At 46.9% G+C, this 20,591-nt stretch overlaps 1 protein-coding gene across 2 annotated transcripts in view; it reads right to left on the bottom strand.

The window, feature by feature from the left end:
• LOC144479918 (proprotein convertase subtilisin/kexin type 7-like) overlaps positions 1 to 20,591 on the bottom strand; it is a 306,250-nt gene that overhangs the window by 9,467 nt on the left and 276,192 nt on the right. For both annotated transcript variants that reach the window (XM_078198967.1, XM_078198969.1), the window contains 3 exons: positions 11,594 to 11,688; positions 4,675 to 4,771; positions 3,036 to 3,153 (listed from right to left, as the gene is read on the bottom strand). In XM_078198967.1, coding sequence (XP_078055093.1) covers positions 3,036 to 3,153; positions 4,675 to 4,771; positions 11,594 to 11,688 — 310 coding nt within the window. The remainder of the gene's footprint in view (positions 1 to 3,035; positions 3,154 to 4,674; positions 4,772 to 11,593; positions 11,689 to 20,591) is intronic.

Raw genomic sequence — 20,591 nt, 5'->3', positions numbered from 1 at the left:
CTACCCCAACCCAAAGCTCACACGCTTGCAACTTGTCAGTGTCAGGGCGGCACGGTGGCACAGTGGTTAGCACTGCTGCCCCACAGCGCTAGGGACCTGGGTTCAATTCCCAGCTTGGGTCACTGTCTGTGTGGAGTTTGCACGTTCTCCCCGTGTCTGCATGGATTTCCTCCGGATGCTCCGGTTTCCTCCCACAGTCTGAAAGACGTGCTGGTTAGGTGCATTGGCCGTGCTAAATCCTCCCTCAGTGTACCCGAACAGGCAGCGGAGTGTGGCGACTAGGGGATTTTCACAGTAACTTCATTGCAGTGTTAATGTAAGCCGACCTGTGACTAATAAAGAAACTTTAACTTTTTATTTAAGGTTTGTTCATGTAAATTACATTGTTATAGGAAAGAAGTGATTGGTATTCATTGTCAGTCAGAAACAGGAGATGGCTGGGACACTGGGTTGCTGGGAGGAGCGCTGAGAGACTGAACAAGTCTTTCAATAAAGAAAAGCTCTATCTCCTGTTTTGGTCTTCACCAACCAGCTTGGATCCCGTTAACACACTTCCCAATACTGTTACTACCCAGCGATCGGGGCAGGAAACTCGGGATACTTCTGTCCCTTCGCTAGATCAGGGCACTGAGGCCACCCTGGAGCTCTCCTATGTGTAACTGAGTCTTCTGTGTCAGATACTTGCGCTGGAGGGAGTGCAGCAAAGGTTCACTAGACTCATTCCTGGAATGAGGGGGATTGCTTTATGAGGAGAGATTGAGTAGACTAAGGGCATGAACTTACAACCTTGTCCTGCCCGACTTTCGGTGATGCTCTTTCGGAGAGTGGGTGTAAACTTGATGGGCCAAATGGCCTCCTTCTGCACTGTAAGGATTCTATGAAAAGGTACCTGGATCTGGAGTGCTGTAATCTGCAAAGCTCCAGACCAGGTGCTGGAAGGTGGGATTAGAATAGGAGACGAGTTTTTATAGCCTGTGCCGACACAATGGGCTGAATGGCCTCTTTCTGCACATTTCTATGGTTCTATGGGCCATGATCTTAGAACATAGAAAAAATACAGCACAAACAGGCCCTTCAGCCCACAAGTTGCGCCGGTCATGTCCCTACCTATCTAGGTTTATATATAGGCTTACCTATAACCCTCAATCCTATTAAGTTCCATGTACTCATCCAGAAGTCTCTTAAAAGACCCTATCGAGTTTGCCTCCACCATCACTGACGGCAGCCGATTCCACTCACCCACCACCATCTGAGTGAAAAACTTACCCCTGACATCTCCTCTGTACCTACTCCCCAGCACCTTAGACCCGTGTCCTCTCGTAGCAGCCATTTCAGCCCTGGGAAAAAGCCTCCGAGAATCCACCCAATCTATACCTCAACATCTTGTACACCTCTATCAGGTCACCTCTCATCCTTCGTCTCTCCAAGGAGAAAAGACCGAGCTCCCTCAGCCTATCCTCATAAGGCATGTCAACCAATCCAGGCAACATCCTTGTAAATCTTCTCTGCACCCTTTCAATAATTTCCACATCTTATCCAATGGTAGAGCAGCTCGGGCTCCCAATTTGTATATGCATGTGTTCCGTCTAATCCCTTTCCCATCCCATTGCATATTTGCCATATTCAGCAAGTAACTGGGAGATTGTTCTGGAAAAGTACAAAAGTACAGGCAGCAGTGACTGTTTTTTTAATTCATTCGTGGGCCATGGGCATCGCTGGCTGGCCAGCATTTATTGCCCATCCCGTTTCCCTTGTTCAGAGGGCAGTTGAGAGTCAACCACATTGCTATGGCTCTGGAGTCACATGTGGGCCAGACCAGGTAAAGATGGCAGATTTCCTTCCCTAAAGGACATTCGTGAACCAGATGGGTTTTTCCGACAATCGACAATGGTTTCATTGGCCATCAGTAGATTCTTAATTCGAGATATTTTTTTCATTGAATTCAAATTCCACCATCTGCCGTGGCGGGATTCGAACTCGGGTCCCCAGAACATTCACTGAGTTTCTGGATTAATAGTCTAGCGACAATACCACTAGGCCATCGCCTCCTTCGACCTGCTCTGCAGTAACTATGATAAAGCTCCTTAGGCCGTCAAGCACATTAGGAATTGGCCAAGTGCATCAGCATCACATATGACAGTGATGCCCAACCTGTTATTGAGGTTAAGTCGGAAGTACTCTGCAGGAGTGCAGCTCAGAAATATGGAGTGTTCGCCAAAGACAAATCTGGATCATTCTGAAAGATCCAGGGTCAAAATTTACACAATTACAGGGAGTTTCAGTTTAAAGTTTATTTATTAGTAACACAAGTAGGCTTACATTAACACTGCAATGAAGTTACTGTGAAAATCCCCTAGTTGCCACACTCCTGTTTGGGTTACACTGAGGGAGGATTTAGCATGGCCAATGCACCTAACCAGCACGTCTTTCGGACTGTGGGAGGAAACCGGAGCACCCGGAGGAAACCCACGCAGACACGGGGAGAATGTGCAAACTCCACACAGACAATGACCCAAAGTTGGGGATTGAACCCCGGGTCCCTGGCGCTGCGAGGCAGCAGGGTTAACCACTGTGCCACCGTACCACCTCTGCAGCTTCACTTCTAAATAATGGAGGTGCCAGCAACAATGACCGCTCTGTTACTGTGACCAGTGCGTCCATTGGAAAACCAGCCCAGGGCGTGGAACGCGATTCAAAGTGAAAGTTGGCTGCAAAATCCAATCCAAAGGTCATTAATGCAACAGAATCCTTATCATCACCAACCCGGCACTCTGACCTAACTCACCCGGGGCCATTTTTAATGTGAAACCTGACTCCAAAGTAACTGGAGGAGCCGGAAGGAGGAAATCTGTAACTGTCCATGTTAGAGATACAATTCTGCCAACAGTAACGACAATTCATTACAGGTTTATTTGAGTAGCCTCCTAAAATCTGGCATTTTGCAGTAACGACTTTGATGACGGTTTAATGACACACATCCATACAATTTGCTCCCGTAAGCAGTTAAATGGAATCTGCGCGATGATAAATGTTACCTTCAGTGTATTTGGTGTCATGTAATTCCATTCCTGGTCGGAGATCTCTAATCCGGGGGGACAGGGCAATGAGAAACTGTCATTCAGGAACTGTCCACTCATAGCTTCTTCAACAACCCTTTGCAAAGTCAAAGAAGCACATGGTTAAAGACAAGAATCTACTTGACTGCAGGCTGAACAGAGGTGTGTATTTTTTTTTTAACACATTTGTGGGACATGGGCGTCGCTGGCTGGGTCAGCATTTATTGCCCATTCCTAGTTGCCCGAGGGCAGTTGAGAGACAACCACATTGCTGCGGCTCTGGAGTCACATGTAGACCAGACCCAGGTAAGGAATGGCAAATTTCCTTCCCCAAAGGATATCAGTGAACCAAGCGGGTTTTTCCGACAATCGACAATGGTTTCATGGTCATCAGTAGATTCTTAATTCCTGATATTTTTTATGGAATTCAAATTTTTTTGAATACAAATTCCACCGTCTGCCGTGGCGGGATTCAAAACCGGTTCCGCAGAACATTAACTGAGTTTCTGGATTAATTGTCTAGTGAAAATACCACTAGGCCATCGCCTCCCCCAAAGGGCTATCCCCAAGAAAATGAGCTCCCAGTGGTGGCAAGATGGGATTTGATCTTCCTCAGGCTGTCTGAGAAGGCTGGAGGGAGTTTTTATTAAATTTATTCACTCCCAAGGTATGGTATTGCTGGAGGGGGCAGATTGATTATCCACCTCTAACTGAATGAGAAGTTGACGGTGTGCCTTGTTGTTGAAGTGTGGCAGTACAAGCGGTGAAGGTAAATCACAGAATCCCTACAGTGCAGAAGGAGGCCATTTGGCCCATCGAGTCTGCATCGACCACAATCCCACTCAAGCCCTATCCCCGGAACCCCATGTATTTACCCTGCTAATTCTCCTGACATTAAGAGGTAATTTAGCATGGCCAATCCACTTAATCTGCACATCTTTGCATTGTGGGAGGAAACCGGAGCACCCGGAGGAAACCCACGCAGACACAGGGAGAATGTGTGCAAACTCCACACAGACAGTGACCCAAGCCGGGATTCGAACCCGGGTCTCTGGCGCTGTGAGGCAGCAGTGCTAACCACTGTGCCACCCTCCAACAGTAATAATAGTACTCCCACAAAGCTGTTGCCAGGTGTCCGAGGATCCCCCATCAACTGGATGGATGAGTACTGACAGCCTTTTCCCATCTATTTTGCATCTTCTCATCGCATTCTGGTCGGGTGCGGACTCTATCTGCAGCAAGCCACACAACTTGCTGATCATAGGAACCATAGAATCCCTACAATGCAGAAGGAGACCATTCGGCCCATCGAGTCTGCACCAATAACAATTCCACCGAGGCCTATTCCCGTAATCCCACCTATTTACCCCACTAATCCCTCTAATCTATGCATCCCGGGACACTAGGGGGAAATTTAGCACAGCCAAAGCACCTAACCCGCACACCTTTGGGCTGATCTTGGCTGTATCTTTGAGAAGGGGGCAAGCAACTTCCTTGGTGACCAAAAGCACTGTCCAAGCTGCGGTGAAGGAGAGTTTTTGAGGAACAATGGGGAACTGAGAGAGATGTGGAGATCTTGGGGGCGAAAAATTCAAACCTTGTGAACAAAAGAGTTTACCTCTGTCGTCGCTTGACGTCATCAAATGACCAGGAAGAGCCGTAGAGCGTGAGCTGCCATTGTTTGAGGGAACCGCTCTGGTGTTGGGCCTTCTCACCTGAGCAGAGAGAGGAGGATGATGAGAATTATAAAGAATTGGGAGAAAGCCACTTAGCTCAATTCAGTCACAAATCTGGACCAAGCTTCAGCCAGTGCAGATTGAGATGTTCATCAGGTAAACTGTGAGGTTTGTCAGGTTAAAGATTTTAATAAATGCAATCAACTGAAGATCAACTCAGTTTTGATCCAATGTTCTCTGATGAAAAGTTAAAGTTTATTTATTAGTCACAAGTAGGCTTACATTAACACTGCAATGAAGTTACTGTGAAAATCCCCTAGTCGCCACATTCTGGCCTATGTTTGGGTACACTGAGGGAGAATTTAGCGTGGCCAATGCACCTAACCAACACGTCTTTCGGACTGTGGGAGGAAACCAGAGCACTCGGAGGAAACCCACGCAGACATGGGGGAGAACGTGCAGACTCCGCACAGTCACCCAAGCCGGGAATCGAACGCGGGTCCCTGGCGCTGTGAGGCAGCAGTGCTAACCACTGCGCCACCCTCAATTCAGGATTCTTGCTCCTGATAGTTATCCAACAGCCCTGTTGGGAGATATGAAAATTAGGCCACAGAAAAAAAAGATGGGATGAGGCCTACCTCAGTGAAATAGTCTGCCAACACCCACCACCCACCATCTGCACGCACACTTGAGGGATGACCATGGTGGACTGCCAGAGAGAAAACTGTTTGAGAGTCGGGAACCGAAAACGGAATGAGGGGATGACACAGAATTGGAGAGTCTTTTGTCTTTGAAAAAAGAAGCAATTCCTCAGACTCTGCAATCAAATGGGCGAGTGAGATGAGTTGTTTGCATTTGTTGATCACATGTGGTGAGTGCTTGGCCTCAGTAAGCTGTCAGTGTGAAGCAGCTACCAGTCATTTCCTCAATGGGGAGTGCAGGCATTGCTCATTCTTGCTAGCTCAACTCTCTCTCGCATTATGTAGCACCCTCGTTGTCCGAAGGTTGCTGACTATGATCATGCAAGGAGGACAGGCGGGCCCCAAGAGTTTCCTCAGCCAGCGCAGTGATTGAACCAGCATTATTCTGCTCTGCGCTCTTGCCAGATGAGATAACCAAGCCCCATCAGCGCAACTAATAACGTTAACTTTTCAATGGATAGAGTTATTTTTGCTAGCCAAGGCCCTATAAGGATGTGGAGCCAAGGTGGGCGAAGGGGGATAGGATACAGACCACTCAAGATCTGACAGGAAGGGGCATCAGGCTTGAGGGGCTTGTTAAATAATTATTTTTTCATGGGATGTGGGTATCACTGGCAAGGTGAGAATTTGTTACCCATCTCTAATTAATTAATGGGCGGCATGGTGGCACAGTGGGTTAGCACTGCTGCCTCACAGCGCCAGGGACCCGGGTTCGATTCCCGGCTTGGGTCAATGTCTGTGCAGAGTCTACACGTTCTCCCCGTGTCTACGTGGGTTTCCTCCGGGTGCTCCGGTTTCTTCCCGCAATCTGAAAGACGTGCTGGTTAGGTGCATTGGCCACGCTAAATTCTCCCTCAGTGTACCCGAACAGATGCCAGAGTGTGGCGACTAGGGGATTTTCACAGTAACTTCATTGCAGTGTTAATGTAAGCCACCTTGTGACTAATAAATAAACTTTACTTTACTTAATTGTTCTTGTGCTGAGAAACTAGCTAGCCCATTTCAGAGGGCTGTTAAGAGTCAACCACATTGCCGTGGGGTCTGGAGTCACATGTAGGCCAGGTAATATTTCCTTCCCTAAAGGCCATTAAAGGCCTAAAGTCTGAAAGACGTGCTGGTTAGGTGCATTGGCCACGCTAAATTCTCCCTCAGTTGTACCCAAACATAGGCCAGAGTGTGGCGACTGGGGGATTTTCACAGTAACTTCATTGCAGTGTTAATGTAAGCCTACTTGTGACACTAATAATTAAACTTAATGAACCAGATAGTGTTTTTTTACAGCAATCGATGGGAGTAAATTCCAGATTTATTAACTGAATTCCAATTCCACCAGCTGTTGTGGTGGGAGTTGAATCTGTGTCCCCACATCATTAGTCTCTGGGCTGTTGGTGAAGTGACAGTACCACAACACGGCCATCTCCCCTTGAGGGGCTGAATGGCCTCCTGTTCCTTCACTGCAATGGTCTGAGTGGAGAAATCATCAAATTAAAGAACTGTTTGAAATGAGATTGGGAGATGTTGCAATGAAGAAGTAAAAAGGGAAACAAAAATCTCTTTAAGGGAGATTTTTCTGCTGACTTATAAGGGTACAGAATCAAACTCCTATAATTGCTTATTTTTGAAAACCAATTGCAACAAAGGATAAGATCCAGACCCAGACTCTGACAAATGCACAAAAACTTTTTTTTAAATGGCCAGGTCAGCGGGAATAAACTCCTTGAAGCTTTCAGAATCAAATAAACAACATGGTTGTCTAATAACGATAACCTGTATTGCGTGTAATTTAGATAAACTTGGAGTGGAGAAATAAATCAGTTTTGTGGCTGGGTGGGTGGTGTGCGTGTTATCTATTCAGCAGACAGGGATTTGAGCCAGTTTAGCTCAGCTGGTATCACCCCCGCTGGAGTCACAAGGTTCTGGGTTCAAGCCCCACTCTAGAAAGCCAACCTTGGCTGACAGTGCAGTGTAGGTCCAGAGGTGCTGCCTTTCAGAGAATACATCAAACTGGGGCGAGCAACCCTCTGGCAGTTGAGATAGTCATAAAACATCCGAAGAAGAACATGCAGTTCTCCGAAAGTCCAGGTCAACATTTCTCTCTGTACTACCACTAAAAAGATATAAACTGGTCATTAATCTCTTATGCTTGTCTGTGGGACCTTGCTACATGCAAATCTACTGCCATTCTTGCCTGCTTAGCAACACTTCAAAGCCTTTGCCACTTTCAAAGTGCTTTGTGCTAGCCTCAGGATATGTCAAGATGGCATCAAAATGCAAATTCTTTCCCAGATAGAAAGAGCGAGAGAGAGAAATGAGCCTAAAGAAGAGAGGAATGTAAAACTGGTTAATTAATGAAGTGCCGTGCGTTGCCAATGATCGGGGAACTGACATCGCGCTGCTGGCAGTTCAGTAAAAGAGAAGTAAATACCAAAGCTCAATTCTAGCAAAAAGTGGGGTGCAAGAGGGCACGGTTCAGGAGCAGGGCAGGAGGTGAAAATACTGACTGTGCCAGATAACCAACCAAGGAAAATAACATCCTGAACTGTGGCCAACTACTTAAGTCCTCGTCTACAGAATAGGACCATTCCTGTGTGTCAAATTCCCCCAGTGAAAGTGACAAATGGAAAGGGGCCAGGTGGGAGAGATCTCTGAGCTCAGGCAGAAGTTGGATGGTGCGTAAGGCAGAGCTAATGAATAACGTAAATGTATCACAGTCCAAACGCGGTTTAACAGAGGCAGCGAGGAAACTGTGTTCTCTAAGCTCGCACTATCCAAGGGGTTATAGAGATTTTGATTTGATTTGTCAAATGTATTAGTACACAGTGAGAAGTATTGTTTCTTGCGCGCCATACGGACAAAGCATACTGTTCATAGAGAAGGAAAGGAGAGAGTGCAGAATGTAGTCTTACAGTCATAGCTAGGGTGGAGAGAAAGATCAACTTAATGCGAGGTAGGTCCATTCAAAGGTCTGATGAGCACACTGGTATACAATGCATTGGTCTGCGGAGTGCTACAATGTACTGGATGCTTTCTTGTCATTACTCAAATCGAAAATAACCACGTATTTTAATCTTTATTTTTCATTTATTAACCCAGAGATGTCTAATGTTATTCATAAAACAGGCCCTATGTTGCTACAGATCAAAATAAAACATGTGGTTCACTGGGTAAGTGAGTTGTCATAGGGTCCCCACCGTTCAGAAGAGGCCATTCAGCCCATTGAGTCCACAGTGACCCTCTGAAAGAACAAGCTACCTAGACCCCAATCCCCTGCCCTAACCCTGCAATCCTTCACATTGATCATGGCCAATCCACCTAACCGACACATCTTTGGACATTTAACGGGCAATTTAACATAGCTAATCCACCTAAACTGCACATCTTTGGGCTGAGAGAGGAAATCGGAGCACCTGGAGGAAACCGGAGCAGACATGGGGAGAACGTGCAGACTCCACACGGACAGTGACCCAAGGCTGGAATGAAATCCCTGTGTCGCCATGCTGCCATGTCCACTTGCGGTAGCCATGATGTGGAGATGCCGGCGTTGGACTGGGGTGGGCACAGTAAGAAGTCTCACAGCACCGGGTTAAAGTCCGACAGGTTTATTTGGAATCACGAGCTTTCGGAGCATAGCACTCACCAGATGAAGGAGCAGCGCTCCGAAAGCTCGTGATTCCAAATAAACCTGTTGGACTTTAACCTGGTGTTGTGAGACTTCTTACAGCGCCCACTTGTGTTAGAACAGGAAGATCCAAGTTTGCCTTCCCCATTCTGTCCTGAATTAGATTCCATTGGCTTCAAAGTCCCAGCGTTGGAAGAAGTGTCAGGATGGTCGGAATTCCCACCTGAGCACTTCCTAGTTATCACAGCTGGAAAGTGCAGGCTTGTGGCCACAGGGGGTGGACATGGTCTGGCGCTATTGTCTAAGGTTAAATAGCCTGATGTTACTCACTGTCTAGGTTCACATGGCACAGTACAGTTCCCAGTGCTGTGAGTCTATTATGAGTCACTAGTGTAGAAATTTGGGATTAGTATAATCTGGACAGGAGAGTTTCATTCTGTCAGGTTTCAGCCTCTTCCCAGTCACAATTTCTCCATCCACCTCCTCGGCACATTTTTAAAAATTCATTGATGGATCACTGGCTGGGCCAGCATTTACTGCCCATTCCCACCTGCCCACCATTTCAGAGGGCAGTTGAGAGTCAACCACATTGCGGTGGGTTTGGAGTCACATGTAGGCCAGACCAGGTAAGGATGGCAGATTTCCTTCCCTAAAAGGACATTAGTGAACTAGATGGGTTTTTAACGACAATCAACAATGGTTTCATGGTCATCACTAGATCTTTTATTCCAGATTTCTATTATAGGTGCAGGGCTGGGTTGATACTGGGCTCCCCTGGAGTACTTGCCAGTGACTCCCAGTGCTATATACCTGCTTGTAGCAAGTTTACCATTACACTGAATTACATGGAAGGTAACAGTGCAGAAACAGGCCATTCGGTCCTACAGGTCTATGCCAGCATTTACACTCTACATGAACCTTCTCCCACTTTACTTAATTGCAGTCTCCATTAAGGTAGCATCTTATTCCTTTCTCCTGGGTATCCTTATCTAGCTCACACTCAGTTGTATCTAAGTTGTTAGCCTCAACTACTCTGCATGTTAGGCCCATTAGTGGGTTTGCAATGCCAATCAATCCAAGAGATATTGATAGTGATTGGTAAGTCATAGCGGTTTACAGCATGGAAACAGGCCCTTCGGCCCAACTTGTTCATGTTGTCCTTTTTTTTAGAAAAATCACTAAGCTAGTCCCAATTGCCCACGTTTGGCCCATATCCCTCTATACCCATTTTACCCATGCAACTGTCTAACTGCTTTTTAAAAGACAAAATTGTACCCGCCTCTACTACTGCTTCTGGGAACTCGTTCCAGACACTCACCACCCTCTGTGTGAAAAAATTGCCCCTCTGAACCCTTTTGTATCTCTCCCCTCTCACCTTAAACCTATGCCCTCTAGTTTTAGACTCCCCTACCTTTGGGAAAAGATGTTGTCTATCTAGCTAATCTGTGCCCCTCATTATCTTATAGACCTCTATAAGATCACCTCTCAGCCTCCTACGCTCCAGAGAAAAAAGTCCCAGTCTATCCAGCCTCTCCTTATAACTCAATCCATCAAGTCCCTAGCATCCTAGTAAATCTTTTCTGCACTCTTTCTAGTTTAATAATATCCTTTCTATAATAGGATGACGGAAGAATTCCGGATGAGGCAGATTATGCTTCAAAAGAGACCAGTTTGCATTCCCTGTCCCCTATCCAATTAAGGGAGAAAGAGCTGATCTAAAACTCTGCGGGTTCAGAGGAACAGCAATGCCAGTAGCACTGTTTATGGCATCCGTGCCAGTTAATATCATTTATGTGTCCCCAGGACTCGGGACAAAGCAGGTATACAACAAACAGGCACTCCCATCCTGCTAAACACCCAATGCAGAATAAAGATTCAGAGAATTTCAGATCAAATATTAAAAGAGAATGCCAGACATGGTGCCATCTATATGTTTCCAGCAAGCTCTAGAATACAAGTTTGTGTATGTTCTCATGAAATCTTACAGCACAGGAAGAGGCCATTTGGCCCATTGTATCGGTGCTGGCTCTTTGACAGAGCTGCCCAATTGGTTCCCCACCCGCACTCATATTGGGTGGGATTTGTCAACAGTGTGCCATTAGAATCCTACAGTGCAGAAGGAGGCCATTTGGTCCATCGGGTCTGCACCAACTCTCCGATAGAGCATCTTACCCAGGCCCTAACCCCATACATTTACTCCACTAATCTACCACATCTTAGGACACCAAAGGGCAATTTAGCATGATCAATCCACCTAACCCGCACATCTTTGGACTCTGGGAGGAAACTGGAGCTCCCGGAGAAAACCCGCGCAGACAAAGGGAGAACATCCAGATACCACACAGTCACCCAAGACTGGATATGAACCTGGGTCCCTGGCGTTGAGAGGCAGCAGTGCTAACCACTGTGCCACCGTGCTGCCTCTTTCTCCATAACCTTGGAAAAGCAGCATAACATTTCCTTCCACTGGGCAGGCTGGAATAAGGGACGCATTCCACCAACACCGTGTTCAGTAATTACATTTCCTGAGGCTGAACTTACCAATATCCCGAATGACCAGCTTGTAGATGCCTTCTGCCCTTTCACCCCAGCATCGCACAGTGGAATACATCCAGTCGGTGAACCCAGAGGCATCCCTGTATGGAGGAAGACATCAGAGTGTGTCGTTAGCCAGTGACCATCTTCTAACATCCTCATTTAATGAATTATCTGTTGCGCCCAGTGGTAGCAGGTTTACATATTGCACGGAAGGTTATTTGAGTTATTTGTGAACTGCCAATGGAGGATTGTTTGTACATCAGGGCTAGGGATGCCAGGGTGCGAAGTGTGCCGGGGTTGCTATTACCTGCTTGGTGGAACAGACGAGATGTGCATTACAAGGTAACTGGGAAAATTATTTATCAGCTTATGGTTCTAGCCTCTTAAACAGGGTCCTGGGTTAGCCCTAAAAACACTCCTAGGGGGGGGGGAGGGGCGCAATGGTATTGTCACTGAACTAGTAAATCAGAGACCCAGAACTAGATCTGGGGATCCGGGTGCATATTTCAATTCAATAAGTCTAGCGGTGACCATGAACCCATTGTCGATTGTCGTAAAAACCCATCTGGTTCACTGCTGTCCTTTAGGGAAGGAAATCTGCCGTCCTTACCTGGTCTGGCCTACCTGTGACTCCAGATCCACAGCAATGTGGTTGACTCTTAACTGCCCTCTGAAATGGAGGGCAGTTAGGGACGGGCAAAAAATGTTGGCCCAGCCAGCGACTCTCAGTGTCCCGTATAAATGAATTTTTTTAAAAATTGGATATTGAATTCGATGATCAGCCATGACCAAGATGAATGGCGGAACGGGCTCGAAGGGCCGAATGGCCTCCTCCTGCTTCTAGTTTCTATATTTCTAATAAATGCTGGCCCAGCGACTCTTAGTGTCCTGTCTGAATGAATTAAAAAAAAGGTTTGACATATTCCCCCAGTTCTGTTCTCCGTCCACAGAGCAAACCAAGGCCTCTCTTCAACATGACTACGATGAGTGGGCAGAAGATCTTGCTCTGGCCGATATCAGTTTAAAGTTATTTTTATTAGTGTCACAAGTAGGCTTACATTAACTCTGCAATGAAGTTAATGTGAAAATCCACACTCCATGCATGTTCAGGTGAGGGAGAATTTAGCATGGCCAATGCGCCTAACCAGCACGTCTTTTGGACTGTGGGAGGAAACCGGATCTCCCGCAGGAAACCCACGCAGACACGGGGAGAACGTGCAGACTCCGCACAGACAGTGACCCAAGTCGGGAATCCAACCCGGGTCCCTGGCGCTGTGAGGCAGCGGTGCTAAACACTGTGCCACCCCTACTTGTCCGGAGTTGAGCATCAAGAGTATTCCCCAGTTCCTCCAACTCACCTTCAAATCCCTCTCGGGAAGCAGTGTGTCTCGTTTCATATCTCACTCCAAAGTGGGGGCTCGTGGGGAAAGAAATGGCACAAATTCACATCCTGCCTGTCGACATGTCAAGCCCCGATTTGCAAAATGCATTGTGTGTTTAAGGATATATTTAGATGTAGAAGAGGAAATGGAAAAAAAAAGACAGTCGAGATTCAAAGGGCTATTTCACTCAATTCCATCCTGCAAAAGCATTCAAACCCCCTTTGGAGCATTTATGTCCAATAGTGCAAACGGCCAAACAGTTCTGCAGGTTCGATTCCAAAACCTAGCCCTTTGAATAGGACATCTTAAGTGTTTCAGACTGGGTGACAGCCAGCATTAAGTAACCATCTCGTAGTGGAAACCACAACACTTAGTGTTCCGTTGCAAGAAATGATCATCTGGTTTTCAAATTCATTCCTGTCGGATGGAATATTTTTGCCGAGATGTCAGGTTACACATAGTAACATTAGGCCCCATGTCCTTCACAGCACAGTACGAAAACAAAGGGAGGAAATATGTATGACATGTGCGGGGCGAAGGCTGGAAAAGCCTAAAGTTAACTTATTAAAAGGTGTGCACACCAGCCAAAGGAGAACAATATAAGCTGGATCTTGAGGAGTGCTGAGAGGGGGGAAATGGGGACAATAATATTTTAGAATCGGGCAGCACGGTGGCACAGTGATTAGCACTGCTGCCTCACAGTGCCAGGGACCCGGGTTCGATTCCTGGCTTGGGTCACTGTCTGTGTGGAGTCTGCACGTTCTCCCTGTGTCCGCGTGGGTTTCCTACGGGAGCTCCGGTTTCCTCCCACAGTCCAAAGATGTGCGGGTTAGGTTGATTGGCCATGTTAAATTGACCCGAGTGTCAGGGGATTAGCAAGGTAAATATGTGGGGTTGCGGGAGTGGGGCCTGGGTGGGATTGTAGTCCGTCAAGACTCAATGGGCCGAATGGCCTCCTTCTGCACCGTGAGGATTCTACGAAATCAATGAAACCGTTCTCTGTGAGATAAACAGACTGCTGAAAAGGGAGTGAGAGAAATATCAGACATGACTCAGTCTTGAGACATTCTTTGTGGGTTTTGTAAACTTTATGGGTAAACTTGAAATTTGCTTATATTTGCTATTTTTTAACCGTCATTTTTATTCTCAAATTGCCTTCAGATTTATTTATTTTAGCCATACTTTGCTGACTGGCAATTTAACCAGTGAGACACCGTCATTCCGTTTGCAACACTGGGGGCTGATTGTTAAAAAGATTCTGCCCTTCCCCTACTGAGGTCTTCACTTTCTCCAAAAAGGGGCAATTCCTGCTGGGCTGGAATTTATTGGGAATCAGTTATTTCCTGGCACCTCGGTTAGGAGGCCATTCCTCACCATTGACCCAAGCTAGCAGGCCACTTGATGCAATCAGGCATGTTAGGGTCCCAAACCAGAACCCCCAAGTGACATGAGGAAGCCAGACTCAACCTGGTTATGGAGGTTATTAGCTATGAAGAGAGGTTGGAGAAACTGGGATTGTTCTCCCTGGAAAGATGGAGGCTGAGGGGCGACCTGATAGAAGTTTATAAAATTGTAAGGGGTTTAGATAGGGTGAACAGTTGGAAGCTTTTCCCCAGGGCAGAAATGACAATTACAAGGGGGCACAAGTTCAAGATAAGGGGGGAAAGATTCAGTGGAGATGTGCGGGGGAAGTTTTCTTTTTACACAGAGGGTGGTGGGGGCCTGGAATGCACTGCCAAGTGAGGTGGTTGAGGCAGATACGTTAGCCACATTTAAGACTTATCTGAATAGACACATGAATAGGCGGGGAATGGAGGGATATAAGTGGTTGGTCTAGCTAGGACAGCGTGTTCTGCGCAGGCTTGGTGGTTCGAAGGGCCTGTTCTTGTGCTGTACTGTTCTTTGTTCTGTGCATGTGGATTTGGGGGGGGGGGGGGGGGGGGGGGGGTGTGGTGGAGAGACCAGGGTAAGATACTCTGTCAGTTGGTGCCGACCTGATGGGCCAAATGGCCTCTTCTGCACTGTAGAGGTTCTACGGTTGAACAAGATCAGAGGCTGTTAAATTTATATCTCAAGTTTTCTGGCAGGCTGGGGCACAGCATAGTGACGCCATTGGTTTTCTGTGTAGGTGCAGACCAGTGCGTCGAGGCAGACTGAGTTTGGTGGCTATCTTTGTGACCATCTTGTGTTGGCAGAAGACACAGTGTCCACCAATAAGGAGACTTATCTGGATAGACACATGAACAAACGGGGAATAGAGGGATACAGGCAGTTGGTCTGCATAGGACAACGTGATCAACGCAGACTTGGAGGGCCAAAGGACCTGTGCTGTACTGTTCTTTAGACCACAGCAACATTTTCTTTTTGGGGTAAATGTGAGGGTAGGATATTTCTTTCCAGGAATGATGGTTGATGGTGAGCTGCCTTCTTTGCTGCGGGAAAATGTACCACAGGAGCAGGAAGTGCTGCATCCCTCCAATTATCAAACACAGGAAAGGGCAATTTAGTCCAACCTGTCTATGTCGGCACATAACTAGCAGTCCTAATCCCCCATGCCTTCTCTCTTTCCATATACCTTTTAATAAAGTTTAAAGTTTATTTATTAGTGTCACAAGTAGGCTTACATTCACACTGCAATGACGTTACTGTGAAAATCCCCTAGTCGCCACATTCTGGTGCCTGTTTGGGTACACTGAGGGAGAATTTAGCATGGCCAATGCACCTAACCAGCATGTCTTCCGGACTGTGGGAGGAAACCGGAGTTCCTGGAGGAAACCCACGCAGACACGGGGAGTATATGCAGATTCCGCACAGACGGTGACCCAAGCCGGGAATCGAACCCAGGTCCCTGGTGCCGTGAGGCAGCAGTGCTAACCACTGTGCTACCGTGCCGCTTGTAAGACACACATTCCATTACTCTTACATGTTGACCTGGTGTCTGTTTCCATAACCCCCACCAGTAACTCAGAGTCCTTTGTGTAAACATATTTCTCCTGTGCTTTGCTCCAGATTTCTCACACAGGGAGCTTCCCAAGCCTTTTCTCGCTGTGACCCCATTCCAATGGCTCCAATTAGGGAGATCTAAGGGTTGTTGAGGGTGGAGATGGGGTGAGAGGCTTTAGCTGTTGTGGGAGGGTGGGATGATGGGGAGGGGTGGCAGAGGGAAAGATTTCAGTTTCTGAGCTGATGGTATATATATATTAAAACATATATATTAAAGTTAATGTATTAGGATCCTGGTAGTCATTGGACGTTGATTAATGTAATAGGATCCACATTATTGATGCAATAGTCACTGATTAATTTTTAGAAGTATATAGATTATTCATGTGTTTAGACTTTGATTAGTAATATATATGCATCCTTATTGGACCATGATGATTGACACAATTGGCAAATGACGTTGATGTAATAGGATCCGGATTATTGATGTTGTAAGACTCTGATTATTCATTCAAATTATTCTGATTTTGACATATTTATATTCTGATTATTAAAGCAATAGGAACTGGGTAATTAATGTAATTAGATCCTGATTATTAATGTAATAGCATGCTGATTAATACATGGAATCCTTACAGTGCAGAAGGAGGCCATTTGGCCCATCAAGCCTGCACCGACAACAATCCCACCCAGGCCCTATCCCGTTACCCCTATGTATTTACCCTGCTAGTCCCCCCTGACACTAAGGGGCAATTTAGCATGGCCAATCCACCTAACCTGCACATCTTTGGACTGTGGGAGGAAACTGGAGCACCCGGAGGAAACCCACGCAGACATGGGGAGAATTTGCCAACTCCACACAGACAGTCACCCGAGGCTGGAATTGAACCCGGGTCCCTGGCGCTGTGAGGCAGCAGTGCTAACCACTGTGCCACCCCAAATTATTTATGCAATGTATCACACATCCCTTTTCCACCCTCTTTACTGCGGGTTCCAGGTGGGAAAGAAAAGCAAATGGGACGGGAGAAATAGCCAAAATGGAACAGAGAAAAACTAAGATTTGTTGGAGAGTTTAAAATCACGATGAAGTAAATTAATTCCAGTAGCTGAGGGGTCGAGAGGGCACAGATTGTGAGTGATTGGCAAAGGAACCAGAGTGACACGAGTAAAGAGAAAAGCTAGGCGTGCCTCAATGACGATCACTCGGTAACTCTGACATCCATCATTATGAAAGGTTAGTCATGGCATCAACTCTGGCCTCCCAGATTGCCTGGATCCGCGACAGTTTGCCTATCGCCGCAACAGATCCACAGCAGACGCCATCTCCCCAGCCCTGCACTCAACCCTGGAACACCTGGATAGCAAAGACACCCATGTCAGACTCCTATTTATTGACTACAGCTCAGCCTTCAGCACCATTATTCCTACAAAACTCAACTCCAAACTCTGTGGCCTAGGGCTTGGCTCCTCCCACTGTCACTGGATCCTGGACTTCCTAACCCACACACCCCAATCGGTTAGGATAGGGCACCTCCTCCTCCACGATCATCCTCAACACCAGTGCCTCACAAGGCTGTGTCCTCAGCCCCATACTATACTCCGTTTTTCATCTCTGGCTGTATGGCCAAATTCCGCTCCAATTCCATCTTCAAGTTTGCTGATGACACCACTGTTGTGGGGCAGACCTCAAACAACGACAAGACACAGTACAGGAAAGAGATAGAGAATCTGATGAAATGGTGCGATGAAAATAATCTCCCTCAATGTCAGCAAAGCGAAGGAGAGGACATGTCTCTGTCTACGTCGATGGTGATGAAGTGGAGATGGTTGAGAGCTTCGAGTTTCTAGGTTTCCAGATCACCAACAACCTGTCCTGGTGTCTCCACACTGACACTATAGTTAAGAAAGCCCACCAACGCCTCTACTTTCTCAGAAGGCTAAGGACATTTGGCATGTCCACTGCAACTCTCACCAATTTTTACAGACGCACCATAGAAAGCATTCTTTCTGGTTGTATCACAGCTTGGTATGGCTCCTGCTCTGGCCAAGACCCCAAGAAACTACAAAGGGTTGTGAATATAGCCCAGACCATCAAGAAAACCAGCCTCCCATCCATTGACTCCGTCTGCACTTCCCACTGCCTCGGAAAAGCAGCCAGCATAATCAAGGACCCCACGCACCCCGGACATTCTCTCCCACCTTCTTCTGCCGGGAAGGAGATACAAAAGTCTGAAAACACGTACCAACCGACTCAAGAACAGCTTCTTCCTTGCTGCTTTCAGACTTTTGAATGGACGTATCATATATTAAGCTGGCCATTCTCTACACGCTATCTGTAACTGCAAGACTGTATTCTGCACCCTCTCCTTTCCTCCTCCCCGAGGTACTCTATGAATGGTATGCTTTGTCTGTATGGCGCGCAAGAAACAATACTTTTCACTGTATCCCAATACATGCGACAATAATAAATCAAATCAAAAAAAAAATATTTTTACCTGACAACTATTTGGAATACATGTCCAAAAGGGTGGAACCTTATAAATAACAAAATTGGATAAATACTTGAAGAAACATTGCATGGATTCATAGAATCATAGAAACTCTACAGTGCAGAAGGAGGCCATTTGCCCCATCGAGTCTGCACCGATAACAATCCTACCCAGGCCCTATCCCTGTAACCCCATGTATTTACCCTACTAATCTTGCTGGCACTAAGGGGCAATTTAACATGGCCAATCTACACAACCCGCACATCTTACAGGCTGTGAGAGGAAACCGGAGTGCCCGGAGGAAACTTACACAGACACAGGGAGAACGTGCAAACTCCACACAGACAGTGACCTGAGCCGGGAATCGAACCTCGGTCCCGGGCGCTGTGAGGCAGCAGTGCTAACGACCGTGCCACCCATTTTTAAAAATATCATTCAACATTTTGCAACATCTTTCCTGTGTAACACGAGACTCTATTTATCCCAACAAAGTGAGTTGTCCGGTGGTACATTAATTATTGAACAGTTGGGACACATCACTCTGCAAATTGATGATTACTGATAAAATTACAGTTGGTGCGAGACAGAGGGGGAGACAGACAGAGACGGAGAGTTGAGTAGTGGTTGTAGAGATTTCGTGCTGAGTGCAAGAATTGGAGACCACCGTGGAACAGCTATCCGCTGTGAGTAGGCTGCAGTAGACATCTGGGAAAGATAAACCCGAGCTCTTACAGTCGATGAGCCATGGAGGCAGCAGGCTGTCGGTCTGACTCGGGCGGGGGGGGGGTCTTGCGGCAAACAGCGTCGAGGGTCCGAGTGCTTTTTGCTCTTTGCAGGTTGATGACAGTTTTAAGAGGCTGATAGTTTGATGTGGAGAGTGTGCTGAGATCTGTGCTCCGTGGAGAAAGCCCAACACATTCCACACTTTATTGGGGACGCTCTGAATATAATCCCACTGAGCCGCACTGTTTCTGCATGGTGTGTCAATTATGATCGCATTCGGCCCAATCAGAGAGGCAGTGTCAGCTCTCATTATCATTAACAAAGATGTCAACTGATCCATTCCGTAATTAGCGATTCAGCAACTTTAATTTTTTTTTGGCAATGTAAACGTAATTAACTTCTGTTGTGTTTAGAGATAGGAAGCAAAGTTGGCGTGATTGCCCAAAACCCATGTAGGGAATTCCACTCAGTTTACATTGCAAGGCAGCTTGTGACTGGAAGACTATGCAGGGGAATAATCTGGGTAAATAGTGATAGGTTGTTGCCACTAGAGATAGTAAGAACAGGGGCGGCACGGTGGCACAGTGGTTAGCACTGCTGCCTCACAGCGCCAGGGACCCGGGTTCAATTCCGGTCTTGGGTCTCGGTGTGGAGTTTGCACATTCTCCCCGAATTGCCGCAGTCACCTCTCCCCCCCCAGCAGTGGGAGGCCGTGTTTCCTTCCGTTCGATGTTGGAAACATCATTTGAATACATTTGCATCTCATTATCAGGCCCATATGCCAGAATCAAAACCCCTTCCCCAACCTCATCAAAAATCCACCCTCGTGTCTGCGTGGGTTTCCTCCGGGTGCTCCAGTTTCCTCCCACAGTTCAAAGGTGTGCGGGTTAGGTGGATCGGCCAAGCTAAATTGACCCTAGTGTCAGGGTAAATATATGGGATTACAGGAATAGGGCCTGGGTGGGATTGTGGTCGGTGCAGACTCGATGGGCCGAATGGCCTCCTTCTGCACTGTAGGGATTCTATTCTATGATTCTAAACAAGATATTCATAAAGATTCAAGAGTTAGAAAACAAATTGCTCCTCAGCAGTGGCCAAAGTGTGGCATTCTCAGATTCAGTCATTCATTTCAAAGGTTTTCAATAAAGGGTTATGATAAAAGGGGGAGCAAGCAGGAGATCAAAGGGAAAACCACCAGCACAGACGCGCTCGTCCAAATGACCGCTTCCTGTGCACTAGCATTTTAGGGGATCCCAGTTTTGTGATCACAAAGGTACACACATCACTGGCTTGGTCGAACATTCAGCCCACCTGTAGCTGCCAAAAGTACAGGCAGTGACAGCAGAGACTGTTGTACGCAACTGGAAGGACCCTCTTCAGCACACAGTGGGAAGCGAGGTGGCCTAATGTGGGGAGGTGCGAGGTTATTCATTCTGGTAGTAAGAACATGGGTGGTCTAGTGGT

Source organism: Mustelus asterias, chromosome 27 (assembly GCF_964213995.1).
Source record: "Mustelus asterias chromosome 27, sMusAst1.hap1.1, whole genome shotgun sequence".
NCBI lineage: Eukaryota > Metazoa > Chordata > Chondrichthyes > Carcharhiniformes > Triakidae > Mustelus > Mustelus asterias.
The sequence above is the reverse complement of the archived record's forward strand: the minus strand, read 5'-3'. Positions and strand labels throughout refer to the sequence as shown.